We start from the raw sequence: 14963 nt of genomic DNA on the forward strand, positions 1-14963 counted from the left end.
CAGGCCCGCCCGCCCGGCAGGCAGAAAATTCTGCCCGTGATTACAAAATATGTAAAACTATATATTTATATTATATAATCTACATTGCATTCCAGTTTATTTATAATTTTCCTGCCAATTAATTGCCCATTTGCCTGTCCTATATAGTTTTGTAAGACTTCTTTGTCGCTCAAGAAAATAAAAACTGCTTTAATTATGGGCAGAATTTTGCCCTTGGTGGGCGGGCTCAGTGGGGGCGGTAGGAAAGCTGACCGCTGCCCCCGATCGGCACCGGACCGCGATTTCACGCTGGTGGGCCAATTAAGGCCTGCCCAGCATGAAACAGGAGAGGCAGTGCTGAGTGTTGTCTCTGCTGGGGGTGGGAGGGAGGACGGCGAGCAGGCCAAGCGCAAACTTTGTGCATGTGCACGAGTGAGCACTTCATAATCTCCCTGAGGCACAGAACTGCCTCAGGGAGATGAAGGGATATGAAAAAAAATGTAATGAATCATGTCCCCTCATGAGTCACATGAGCAGGGACGTTATTAATGAAAAATTAAAGTTTTTATTTTATTTTTATTTGCCTTTGGAAACCTCATCCCACCCGTGGATGAGTTTTACAAAAAAATGCAAAGGCCACTTGGCCTTTTCGCCTGCCTGCCAACCATTAGGTTGTACAGGCAGCGAAAAATTTAAGTTAATTGATTACTTAATGGGCTTAACAGGCCTTTTAATTGTCAGTGGGTGTGCAGCCGGATCCGGCGCACGCCTGCTGACTGAACTATCGCGCGACTGCACGTTGATGTCGGCACGCTCAGCCAACGTCAATGCGCATCATTTCACGCTCAAGTGGGTTGGGCACGCACCTACCCGTTGAGCCAAAATTTCTGCCCTATGTCCTTGCTTTGGACAGATGAAAAATTTAAATCACATTATTTTCATGGTCCAATTATAGTGCTTAAAACCAACAAGCAGTAGCAGTTACCATATACTGTTAATGTGGCAAACACAGCCAAATGAGCCATTATTGTACAAAATGGCTGAATCCCCAGTTTCACTTGATCTGTTCTGGTCCAGTGCCATGTTAAACATGTTACAATCAAGTTGTTCTTGGGCTTAGCAGTAGCCAATATGCTTAATAGTAAACAAAAAGGATAGGACAATCACATTATCACTAATGGCTTATGATACTTCTAAAAATTTCATTAAGATTTGAAAGAAAACATGATCATAACTGGATATGATTGCTATAAATGAAAAGTTGAGAACAACAATTGATTACTATTAACTAATGAAGCTATTTTAAAGGGAAAAACACCCATTGAATTACATAGATATGGAAAGTAGATCGTAGGTTTTGTTATTAAAACACTTCTAATCTTTATCTAATACTTACATTTTACAAAGATTAAGTTATACAGTAAAAATTACAAATAAAAATTGCATGAAATATAAATCAAACAGCAATAAATTCCTACAAAGTTTTATAGTTCAGAGTACTTTTCTATACAATGTGGTATGTGATATTTAGTTTTAAAGCTACTTTAAGTCTGTAGGTGAAATCAGAGTTTTAATCAAACTTCTTTATTAACACATTTTAATTTAGTTAAAACATTTTTAAAATTATTTTTATTTTTATCCATTATTCTCTTTAAAAGTTATATTGTTAAGGGGATAAATGAGTAGCCTATGCACTGGAATTAATTATGATTGGGTGATAGTGTAAACAGGCCATACTGGATTAACCGCACATCATACATCTCTCGAATTTTCATTACCATTGAAGTCAAATGAATTTTAAATCAGGGGAGATGTATAACAGGGTGCTGATCCGATATCAGAAATCAAACTTACCCCAACTGAGTCTATTGGTTCCAGATGCTGAGTGATTTCATCCAGTCCTGGAAAGGCATCAAGTGAAGGCAGTGTGAAAATTTTGAAATAGCCACCTAGGTTGCTCTTGAATGTTTTCTAGTGGTCAACATGGAAAGACATTTAAATCCAGGTATTCACTCCTGGGTCACGTGCGCAGAGATGGGAGAATTTCCAGCTCTGCAAACCTGACCTTTAAAAATGGCAGCCTGGGTGTCAGATGTGTGGGTGGTGTGGGCTGGATTAGAAGTCAGGATGGGCGACCCGGGAAGTACTGAGAAGGATGCAGGCCTCTGACACTGCGTCCAAAATTAAAAAATAAGGAGTAAAACATGAAACATTCCTCCAGCCCTCACCCCTCTCCCATCCCATGCCCCATATGTGATAACCCATCACCTCATGCTCCTCCACCACCCCCATTACACCTCATACCTTCTATGTCAACCTATGCTGATCCACCCACCCCCATAACATCTCATACCCTCCATGACACCTTATGCCCCTTTAGCCACTTCCCATTGCCCCTTATTGACAGGTGATTCTGACACTTTTGACAGATCCCTTTGACAGGTCCTTTTGACCGAAGCATCCGACAGTTTTGATAGTTGATTTTGACAGGTCTGTTAACAGTTCCAATGAGCTTGACAGTAATGAGTTTGTGCACCTTTTTCATGCATTTATGTCTCCTTTTAACAATTCCAAAGGGCATCTGACCTCCCCTAAAGGTATCCTGGGACCAGATCCAAAGGGGTATCTTACCTCTCTAAAGGGCTCTCACCAAAGTACCCTGGCTATGTAAGTGAATCCATGAAGTTCAGACCTGTTCCTACCAGGTCCAATCTGCACACTTCAAGTTTTACACTGCAAGACTACCAAAATCTCACTTGGGTGGACACAGCTAATGATTTAAATGGCCGGTTGCCTCCATAAAACCTGCATGTGTGAAATGTGATCCACCTCCATTCCCAGCTCTGTGAAAGAGAGAGAGGTTATCCAGAGTGATGAATATCTCAGCCTCAGTATATACCCAATAGGAGATCTCCAGGCTGTATTCATGGCCAAGTGAAGTTACCTGGCAAAGACAGGCTCTAAGGGATAAAAATAACAGTGAATACTAACATGAAAGCTTACACAGTCATTGTTGCCAAAGACACTTCATAGCACAGGTTATGGCTGTTCAATCAATTTTTCTTCCACCTCTGCAAACGGTAGTTTGCGCATTGGACTAAAATACCTCGCTTCTGAGGTGGGAGAATGAGCTAGTACACCAGAACTTCTGGGTTATCCAAAGGAGCTACATATTTGGCAGCTCTATTTCAATGGTCTCATTTAGAAGCTGAGCTTCTAGGACATAACACAGTGCCATACCGTAGAGTGGAAAAATGCAAGGTGATCTCCTCCAATCCTGAATTGAGCTCTTAATCTCAGCTATACGGCTGAGGGTGGTGAAAGTAATCACAGGAAGGGAAGGAGAAATCAGTAGGAAAAGTCATCCCTGGCTTGCTTTCACACATCTCCTAGCAACTGGCACAGATAAGCATTGATAAGCATGGGAGAAAACTGACCACTTTGTCACAATGCATGACTGAGGGAGATGAGCACATTGGGAAGAAAATATAGGGAAATTTCATATCCTCTCTCATGGTGTGATTGGAGGTCGGAAGGGCATTTAATAAGGTGTGAGGGTGACGTGCGAGCAACCCACTGCCTTCCCATCTCTTCCAAAATTAAGTCCAGGGCAGGAAGGCCTGTGTCAGATTTCCCACCCAGCCACTAATTGGGGCCCTCAAGTGGCCAATTAATGACCACTTAAGGGCCTCATCCCACCACCGCTAGTACTAGCCCAGCTGCTGGGCCTGTCAACATGCAGTGTGCAAGGTAAACAAACCTGTGCAGGCTGCTAATGGTAGCCCAGGGGGTATTCCTTGTTCAAAGGCACTCAATGTCTGAAAAATGGGCCTTGCATCAGGAAGGTGTGGGGGTGATCAATGAGAGACACCCCCTTCCCTTGCTATTGGCCACCCTTCCCCCTCCCTCACGACCCCCACTCTGTGTAACCCCTCCCACCATGAATTACCTGTGGCCTGGGTAGCTCCTCAATCCTAGGTTTCCGATGGCTATTGCTCTGGCAGCAGACACCGCCGCCCTGGTGACACAGGTGAGCAAAATAGCTGCCAGGCTCTGACTGCCTGGCAGCTTTCTGGGGGCGGGATTTCTGCAGCCAGGGTCCTTGATCCGAGGGAAGGCCTGCTAGTACAACATAGAAAAGTTACAGTGCAGAAAGAGGCCATTCAGCCCAATGTGTCTGCGCTGGCCAAAAAAAGAAAAAAGAAACTAGCTGCTCATTTTAATCTCACTTTCCAGCGCCTGGTCCATAACCTTGCAGGTTACAGCACTTCAGATGCAGATCCAGGTACCTTTTAAACGAGTTGAGCATTTCATCCTCAACCATCAACTTAGGTAGTGAATTCCCTCTGGATGAAAAAGTTTTTCCTCATGTCCCTCTAATCCTTCTACCAATCACCTTAAATCTATGCCCTCTGGTAATTGACCCCTCAGCTAGGGGAAACAAGTCTTTCCTGTCTACCCTATCTAGGCCCCTCATAATTTTTTACACCTCAATTAGGTCACCCCTTAGCCTCCTCTGTTCTAAGGAAAACAACCCTAACCTATCCAATCTCTCCTTATAGCTGTAATTTTCAAATCCTGGCAACATTCTTGTAAATCTCCTCTGCACTTTTCCTAGAGTAATTATGTCCTTCCTGTAATGTGGTGACCAGAACTGTACACAAAATTCCAGCTGTGGCCTAACCAGCATTTTATATAGTTCCATCATTACATCCCTGCTTTTGCATTCAATACCTTGCCCAATAAAGGAAAGCATCCCATATGCTTTCTTTACCACCTTATCCACCTGTCCTACCACCTTCAAGAACCTGTGGACATGCACTCCAAGGTTTCTCACTTCCTCAGCCCCTCTCAATAACTTCCTATTTATTGAGTATTCCCTTGCTTTGTTTGCCCTCCCCAAATACATTACCTCACACTTTTCCGGATTGAATTCCATTTGCCACTTCTCCACCCATTAAACCAAACTATTGATATCATTCTGGAATCGACAGCTATCTCTTCACTATCAACTACATGGCCAATTTTTGTGTCATCTGCCAATTTTCCAATCATGCCTCCCACATTTAAGTCTAAATCAATATATACAACCTGCAGCAAGGGCCCCAACACTGAACCCTGTGGAACACCACTGGAAGCCGTTTTCCAAAAAGCATCCATCGACCATTACCCTTTGTTTCCTCTCACTGAGCCAATTTTGGATCCAACCAACCACCTTCCCCTGTATCCCATGAGATCTCACTTTCCTGACCTGTCTGCCATGTGGGACCTTGTCAAATGCCTTACTGAAGTCCATGTAGTCAACATCCACTACACTACGTTCATCAATCATTGTTACTTCCTCAAAAGTTTGATTACATTAGTAAGACATGATCTTCCCCTAACAAAACCATGCTGACTGTCCTTGATCAATCTATGCCTTTCTAAGTGACAGTTTATCCTGTCTCTCAGAATTGTTTCTAATAATTTGTCCACCACTGAAGTCAGACTGACCAACCTATAATTTTCTGGCCTATCCCTCGCACCCTTTTTAAATAATGGTACAATGTTTGCAGACCTCCAATCCTCTGGGAACCTTGCCTCTATCTAGTGGAGATTGGAAAATGATCCTCAGAGCATCTGCTATTCACACCTTGGCTTCCTTCAACAGCTTGGGATACAATCTATCTGGACCTGGTGATTTATCCAACTTCAAGGATGCCAGTCCCTCCTATACTTCCTCTCTCACTATGCTTTTTGTATCGAATATTTCACACTCCTCTTTAACTTGAACATCTGCATCATCCCTCTCCTTAGTGAAGAAAGAGACAAAGTACTCATTGAGAACCCTGCCCACATTTTCTGTATCAACCCACAAGTTACCATGTACATCTCTGATAGGCCCTGCCTTTTCCTTAGTTATTCTCTTGCTGTTAATGTAAAACATCTTACGATTTTCTTTGATTTTACCTGCCAATACTTTCTCATATCCTCTCTTTGCTTTCCTAATTTCCATTATTATTTCATCCTTGTACTTTCTATACTCCTTTAGGCTTTCTACAATATTAAGTCTTTTGTGACTGTCGTAAGTTTTCTTTTACTGCTTTATCTTGATCTGTATGCTTCTGGATAACCAGGGGGCTCTAGATTTGGCAGTACCACCCCTTTTCTTTGTGGGGACATGTCTACACTGTGCATGTAGAATCTTGCCTTTGAATGCCTCCCATTGATTTGACACAGCTTTTCCTTCTAATAGCTGTATTCAGTCCACTCTCACCAGCTCAACTCTCAGCTTTGTAAAATTTGTCTTCCCCCAATTTAGAACTTTGATTCCTGTTCTATCTTTGTCCTTTTCCATAATGATGCTAAATCTAACTGTATTGTGGTCACTACCTCCAAAATGGTCACCCCCTGCTACTTCATCCACTTGCCCAGCTTCATTTCCTAAGACTAAATCTAGAATTATGCCCCCTCCCGTTGGGCTTGTTCCATGCTGGCTAAAAATGTTTCCTTGAATGCAGTTCAAGATTTTTGCACCCTGTGTACCCTTCACACTGTTCACATCCCAATTGATGAACTAATGAGTCCCCTATCACTCCTGCTCTTCCCCTCTTCTTCCTCCAATCCTGTACAGCAGAACCGCCTGTGGTGCCACAAACTTGGTGCTGACTGCGCTCCTCCGAGCAACCTCACTGATATCCAAAACGGAAAACCAATTGGTGAGCGGGATCCCAGAGGGCTCCTGTACTACCTGCCTAATTTTCTTTGACTGCCTGGCAGTAACCATTCCCCTTTTGCCTCCAGGCTCCTAAGCTGCAAATCTCCATGCCAGGATATTCGTCCCCATCCTGTTTCAGCTGAAGACCATCTGACTTGTACAGATCCCACCTTCCCCAGAACCAGTCCCAATGCCTCAGAAATCTGGTGTCCCCTCTCCTACACCAGTTTTCAGCCATGTGTTAATTTGCTCAAGTTTCCAATTTCTATACTCGTTTGCACCTGGGACTGGGAGTAATCCTGAGATTACTGCTTTAGAACTCCTGCTTTTCAAACTCTTTCCTGGCTCCCCAAAATCTGCTTTCAGGACCTCTCCCCTTTTCTACCTAAGTCATTGGTACCAACATGGACCACAACCTCTGGCTGATCATCCTCCTCCAGAAGAATGTCCTGCAGATGCTCCGTGACATCCTTGATCCTGGCACGAGGGAGGCAACATACCATCCTGGAGTCATGTCTACGGTCACAGAAACACCTGTCTGTTCCTTGAACTAATGAGTCCCCATCACTACTGCTCTTCTCCTCTTCTTCCTCCCCTCCTGTACAGCAGAGCTGCCTGTGGTGCCACAAACTTGGCTCTGACTGCACTCCTCCGAGCAACCTCACCGATATCCAAAACGGAAAACCGATTGGTGAGCAGGGCCCCAGGGGACTCCTGCACTACCTGCCTAATTTTCTTGGACTGCCTGGCCTTCCCAGAGGAGAGAATGTGGATCTCTCGCCTACTCTCCAGCTAACAGGTTAGACCCCTGATGCCTCCATAAAAGCCCCCTACAGAGTTTATTCCCTCAATCAATAAAGGTGCGGGTTATTGGAACAATTGGGCGGGGCTTTTTCATAAGGGAAATTAGGATTCACTTGTACACATAAAGGGTGGTAGAAGTTTGGACCCTCCACTGCAAATGGTAAATGATCAAATGGTCAATTGTTGATTTTAAATCAAATGGTCAATTGTTGATTTTAAATCTGAGATTGATAGATTTTTATCACCCAAAGATATGAAGGGGTATGGGACTTAGGCGCAGACCAGCCATTATCTTACTGAATGATACAACAGCCTACTCCTGTTACTATATAATATTTTTTTGATCCAAGTTAAGTGATATTTAAATATTAAGAGCGAGTGTTCAGACTAATGTTTTTCTTTGTAAGTGCTGAACATCACTTCATAAGAATCACTGAAATTAATCTGATAGTTATTATTTTCCTAAGCACAATATATCCAGGTCTCTCAGGTTTGCTAGCAAATAACAACATCAACTTGCAATTAATATGTGACTTTGAACATTGTAAAACATCCCAAGGCACATCACAAAATTTGACACTAACTACAAAAAAAAGATTATAGACAGGCGATTCAAAGGTTCTTCAAAGAGATCGTTTTAATGGAGCATCTTAAAGGAAAAGGAGAGGCAGAGAGGTTTAGGGAGGGAATTCCAGAGCTTAAGGCCTAGGTAGCTGAAGACAGGATGTGCAGAAGGCCAGAATTGGAGGAATGCAGAAGACTGTAGCACTGGAGGAGATTAGAAAGGTAGAGAATGGTGAGGCCAAAGAGGGATTTTAACACAAAGATGAGAATTTCAATATCAAACTGCCAGATTTGTGTGGAGTCAGGCTGTCTCCGAAGACCTTTAAAAAAGATTGGCAGAACCTGGATGGGGAAGTCCTGCTCCCATTTCCACTAGATCCCATTTTTGTTGTTGGGGAAGGGAGTGGGATGTGAATCACACATGGTGGGGAACCTAAACTCAGCAGGCCCATTTGAAATTGGTGCCAAGTTCCAATAGCCCCATATTTGCTGTTCCAAGGGCCTTAAACCATAGTGTGGGAGTCACAAATTTATGAGTAGATGTAAACATTCTTGAAGGGCAGATAAAGTCTGTTTAAGTGCCATTATCTTAAGTTATTTAAATCCAAGCCCATTAAAATGAAACAAAAGCAAGCTGAAACCATCAGTTAGAGTTAAAGAAACATCCTGCTGAACTACTTTGATTGACAGGCCATCTAGCCTAGGTTATAAAAAACAATGCCATAATTTCCTGCAGTTTCAATAGAATTCTTTGTTGACAATTCCAAAGGGTTGTTATTACAGCTAAGGTCATAATGAATGCTTTGCTGAGTTTCAAGAGCACTTAACTCAATGGGGATGGGGAGGGGTGGGCTGAGTTCACATTTTGATTGAAAGTTTAAAGGGACTATTAGGATTTTAAATCTTTGAATGGGTTTCATTAATTACATTTCTCTGTATAAAGCGTGTATGAGTGAGAGCTCTATTAGATTGTTAGAAGTTTAATATTTTTCATTTCCACATGATTTCTGAGGCCTGCCTTTGGCGAAAACTGAGTGAGTGGCTATGGAGGTGGCATGGTGGTACAAGGTAGCATGGAGGACATGGAGGTATGAGGGGCATGAGTTGGCATGGGGGTATGAGGAAGCTTGGGGGTGGGTGGGGGGCATGAGTTGGCATAGAGGAGCATGGGGAGTGGGTGGGCATGAGGGAGTGTGGGGTGTGAGGTCTAGAGGGCCTAACAACTTTTAAAACAACTGGGACAAAGTCCCAGAGAATCAAGGCATGCCCTCTAACCAGCCTGCCTCAGCACTTGCCCACCCGTGGCCACCAATAATCTGTTTCTGCGGTTGGCGAGCCCGATTTAATACCACTCTCCCTTCTCCGGTGTAGAAGTCCTGTTCCCATTTCCAATAGACCCCATTTTTACTGTTGGGCAAGGAGGTGGGTAGTCAATCACACTGGTGGGAAACCTGAACTCAGCAGGCCCATTTGAAATTGGAGCAGAGTTCAAACAGCCCTATTTTTGAAGCTCCAAGGGCCTTAAACCAGAGCGTGGGAGCCACAAATTTATGAGCAGATGTAAACGTTCTTGAAGGGCAGATAAAATCCGTTTAAGTGCCATTATCTGAAGTTATTTAAATCCCAGCCCTTTAAAATGAAACAATGGGCAGAATTTTATGTCTCGCGGGTGGGCGCACACCGGACCCAATCGGGTGTAAAATCGCACAAGATGACGTCAGGTAAGCGTATTGACATTATCGTGTGTCGCGCGATATTTTGCTTGGCAGGCACGCACAAAATTCGGCAGTGCGCCAGCTGACAATTAATTGGGCAATTACGCCCATTAACAGCACAATTGTCTGCGATTTTTCATGGCCCGTCCAGCCTTATGGTTGACAGACGGGTGAATAGGTGAGGCGGCCTTTACATTTTTCATGAAACCTCATCCAAGAGCGGGATGGAATCTCCGTTAGGAAATAAAATAAAAAGAAATATCTAGGCACAGCATTTTTATGAGATATGCTTTCAGGTGCATGGGCATTTTTTTGCAGCTGTTTAGAGCTTTATTTTATTATTTGCGGGTCTGCAGCTCCCTGAAGCAGCTGTCTGCTGGAGCTCTCTCGCAGTGCTCAACCGCGCCCACGGTGACATCATCATCCGCCTTCTTCCCGCCCCCACCCTGGCAGCGTTGAGCTTTTCAGGGCGCCGATCGTGGTCAGGGGTCCGTTTCCCGGCTGCTCGATGAGGGAAAAATTTAGGCCAAAAATAAGCTGAAACCATCAGTCAGAGTTAAAGAAACTTCCTGCTGAACTACCCCAACTGACAGGCCATCTGGCCTGGAGCGAAAATTGGGTGTGATGAGGCCCTTTAAACCGAGATGGGTCTGCCGAGTCAGGAAATTTCCTAACTTGAGCTACTCACCTGGATAGTGAAAATCCAACTCGAAGTGTTGCTGATCCAGGAACCAATGTAGGCCAGCAAGCATAGGGGCAATGGTTGAACAGGACTTGATGAGAGTTAGGATATAGGCAGCTTTGGATGAGCTGAAGTTAATGCAGGGAAGAAGATGGGCCGCTGGGCAAGAGACCATTGAAATAGTCAAATCTGGAGGTAACAGAATACTGGGTTCATTCCATACTTCTTTTGTCCTTGTTATCCAGTAGTTGCCATCTTATATACAATTATTTTTTAAATTAAGCAACTAAAAATATTTAATTGAAAAACAATATTATTAAAACTCAATTTTCACCACAGGTATTCTTTAAAATTATGGTCAAAATGTATTAATATTTAATTGTTGAAGCTGTAAAACTCGCCATCAGAATAAGGTACTAGTTACAAAGCTTACATACTTTACATAACATCACAGCTGTGGACTGCTACCTTCAGTAGGTACCCATGTACCATGGTTTATTTATCAACAGGAACCACTTACATGATGTTGTATAGGCTCATGTGTAAATAGCACCGCTTTAAAGATACAATTATTTTGAGTTCTTGTTTTTGAACCATCTATATCAGAAAATAAATTGTAAAATTGGGGAGGGTGGTTAACAAAACAGAACATGACATTAGTTACAATGTATTATTTAAGTTTATTTCACAAACAGTGCAGATCTGAATAAATCATCTCAGTAAAGCTCATGACACAATCAGACTGATGGAATATTTCATTAATTCTATGAACATTATTTTGCCACTTGTGGGGAGACGAAAACTAGGGGTCATACGTAAGATAGTCACTAAATTAATCCAATAGGGAATGCCGAAGAAACCTATTTGCCCAAGGAGAAACTTGCTCTCATATGTAACAATTGAGGTGAATAGCATAAGGGAAAGCTAGAAAAACCCACGAGGAAGAAAAGAATAGAAGGTTGTCTTGAAAGGGGTAGGGGGAGAGGGACTGAAGGCTTACATGGAGCATAAACATCAGCATGAACTTTCTTTTTATTTGTTCATGGGATGTGGGTATCACTGGCAAGGTCGGTATTTATTGTCCATCCCTAATTGCTATTGGGCAGGCGGTGGTACACCACCTTCTTGAATGCCTGCAGTTCATGTGGTGAAGGTACACCTGTTTGAAAAGGAGTTCCAAGATTTTAACCCAGTGACGATGAAGAAAGGATGGTGTGTCACTTGGAGAGGGACATGCAAGTAATAGTGTTCCCATTGGCCTGATCGCTTGACCTTCTAGGTGGTAGAATTCACAATTTTGGGAGATGTTGTTGAAGAAGCCTTGGAAAGTTGCTGCACTGTAGCTATGGTGGAAAAAGTGAATGTTTAAGGTGGTAGATGGGGTGCTAATCCAGCAGGCTGCTTTGACCTGATGGAATTGAGTGTTGTTTGAGCTACACTCATCCAGGCAAGTGGGGAAAAATCTTCACACTCCTGACTTGTGCTCTGTAAGGCTTTGGGGAGACTGAAGGTGAGTTACTCACCTCAGAATTTTTTTTTTCATTTGTCCTTGGGATGTGGGCTTCACCAGCTAGGCCAGCATTTTTTTCCCATCCCATTGCCCTTCAGGGCATTTAAGAGTCAACCAGCCTCTGACCTGCTCTTGTAACTACAATATTTATATGGCTGGTCCAGTTAAGCTTCTGATCATTGTGATCCCCAGGATGTTGATGGTGGGGGATTCGGTAATGGTAATGTCATTGAATATCAAGCAGGGGTAGTTAGACCCTCTCTTGTTGGAGATGGTCATTGCCTGATACTTGCGTGGCACAAATATTACTCGCCATTTATCAGACAAAGTCTGAATATTGTCCAGATCTTGCTGTTGGCAGGCACAGGTTGCTTCATTATCTGTGATGCTGCAAATGGAACTGAACACCAGTTGGGTTGAATGGCTTGTTTCTGCACTGTACATTCTATGTAATTTAGGTAATTCTATGTAAAGGTAAAGGGTAGACAAAAATATTCTGAAAAATAATATTTTTGAGATTAATTATTTTCCCTGATAAATTTTCAATATACTGTGAGGTCCTATGTTCTCAATATTTCTCATTTGTTTTTGTGATTGCACACAGTGTGTTGCATGGGAAGAAAAGTTAAAAAAGAATAATATCATCTTATTTACACATGGTGAATAAGGGAGGGTGATAAATTAACAGTAATAACTATAGAATAAAACAATAACAACATCAGGGTAGATCTGGCATATCTGGTTGGATGTATGCCTGGTGGTTTTATCACATAACATCCCATCTCCAACTGGCCCACCCAGTTAATAAACAGCTCTATTGTCCTTCTCTAATATTTTTATAACCAAAAACAAAAATGAAAAACACGATTTTAATGTCCCTATGGTTTTTCTTCCAGGTTGTTTGTAACAGTCCTCTTTCATAGGGTACTCCAGGAGGCTAAGGGGCAATCCAAGAGGTTGGCAATCCTCTATCAGGAGTAAAGTCACTCAAAGGTATCACCTACATATTTTCAATATCAGTCTTTTTCTAACGAAAGTCCATTCCCTGTGCACAGAAAGATGCATTATTTATCCAAATCAACAAATTTGTTGTTACGCACATGAGGTTATGGCTCAGATCCTGGATAAGGAATATTTTGTAGTGAATGCAAATCTTTAAAAAATAATTGAAATCAGGATTAAATCATTGGATTGTTTTGCTGCAACACAACTACTGCAACTCAGTTGGACTTTACTCCCCTACCCCCACTAGATCTTACACAACCATTCAATACAGTACAAAACAGATGCTTCTTCATTCACTTTTTATCAAGAATGATGTTTCCTTCTTTGTCTTTTATTCGGACACGTCCTGTGGAGTACTTTGTTTCCTGCTGCCCGTTAGAATACACAGTCTTTATGGTTCCATCAGGGTACTCCCTGCGCTTATACTGAGATGTGTGGATCTCCCTTTGCCCATTGTTGAATTCAATAATTTTATCTCCATTTCTAAGAAAGAATCAAATGTTCAGAAACTGAACACCTTGATTGTGGTACTTTAACACCAAATAGTAACTTTTTGGGAAAGAAAGACATAAAGGATCTGTGCGTAAAATTGACATGGTTGCTCTATCAGGTACCATCAGGTATTGATGCAGCTAAAAGTTTTTAGCCAATTTCTTACAAGAGCAACAATAACCAGTACCTTGATCAGCATGTACTTAAAGGCATGGAGGGAGAAGGGAACAAAGAATAATCTGACAGTAACCTGAGGAATGAAAAACCCATGAGAATATTTATGGCTGGAGCAGACAGCTGAGGTAGTGTGTGGCAAGTAATGGAGAGTTTAAAAGCAGGGATAGGATGTTAAATTAAGTTAGTTCACTGAGTCACAGGGAACCAGTGGAGTTTGGGAAAGTAGAAATGACAGGGTGCAGGGTCCTACAGAAGGGGATGTAGGTTCTGGGGTTTGTTTGCTTCTATGTGGGTAACTGGGAAAGTAATCTTTCCAATGCATGAATATTACATTTGGAAATTAGTTAATTATCAATGGTGTGAAAACGATGACAATATTTTTGCAAGAAACTCTGAATATTTTCAGGACAAGAATGTACATAATAAATCATGAACAATGAGTTAACAAGGAAAAGCTATCAAGTGTAATTTGGACCAGATAGATAGAGGGACAGAAGCAAAATGGACCTCAGACAAGAGCTGAAGGTAAATACATCAGGTAGGTGTGAACATGCAACAACTCAGAGAGAATAGCAGAGAAATAAACTTACTTCCACAAGGGAATAGGAGAGAGACATAATTCAGCAGGAAAATATGGGAAAAATTCACTTACTTCTGCAGATTCACTATTGTTCCATCTGGGAATATGCTCTGCTCACGACCATCAGGAAAAAGATGTTTGACTGTCTGGTCTGGAAATAGTATTTTCTTCTTACCATCAGGGTAATGCTTTTCTGAAAAACAAGAAATAATAACATTTTACCAAGATCATAAGAAAAGTATTATTTGAAAACATAAAAAAAGCAAGAACTAACAGTGTTGGAGTGGACTAATAGGTGCAATATAACCTGCCAATTTTCAGTTTCATTACATTTGACATCAATCCCCCCAACTTTCAAAGATTCTCCACTGATTCCTGTTGGAAGTGCATTTATCTGGACATCAGGTGCAAAGACATGCTGGTGCCAAAATGTCAACTTGGCTTAGGTGGTAGTAGTCTTGTCTCTGAATTAGTAGGTCATTAATTCAAACCCCACTTCAGGGGATGAATATGTAATCTAGGTTCACATTTCAGTGCAGTACTTTGTTGTCAGAGGTGTCACTTTTAGGATTAGATGTTAACTTGTGGCTGTCTATCTTTTCAGGTAGGTATACATAATTCCATGGCACTGTTCAAAGAAGATTATTGAAATTTTCTGAATCAAAATTTAGCCATCAGACACTGCCACCAAAACATTTATCTTTTTGCTGTTTCTGTGTAATTGACAACCACATATGTCTTACAATAGAAAAGTGATG

General features: G+C 42.1%; 1 protein-coding gene across 1 annotated transcript in view; it reads right to left on the reverse strand.

Moving 5' to 3' along the window:
- Window positions 1–13129: 13129 nt before the first annotated feature.
- LOC144689571 (uncharacterized) overlaps window positions 13130–14963 on the reverse strand; it is a 318797-nt gene continuing 316963 nt past the window's right edge. The window contains exons 19-20 of the mRNA XM_078556753.1: window positions 14278–14398; window positions 13130–13439 (exon numbers count right to left, since the gene is read on the reverse strand). Of these exons, the coding sequence (XP_078412879.1) occupies window positions 13250–13439; window positions 14278–14398 (311 nt within the window). The 3' untranslated portion in view covers window positions 13130–13249. The remainder of the gene's footprint in view (window positions 13440–14277; window positions 14399–14963) is intronic.

This window comes from Cetorhinus maximus, chromosome 14, assembly GCF_964194155.1.
Source record: "Cetorhinus maximus chromosome 14, sCetMax3.hap1.1, whole genome shotgun sequence".
Classification (NCBI taxonomy): Eukaryota; Metazoa; Chordata; class Chondrichthyes; order Lamniformes; family Cetorhinidae; genus Cetorhinus; species Cetorhinus maximus.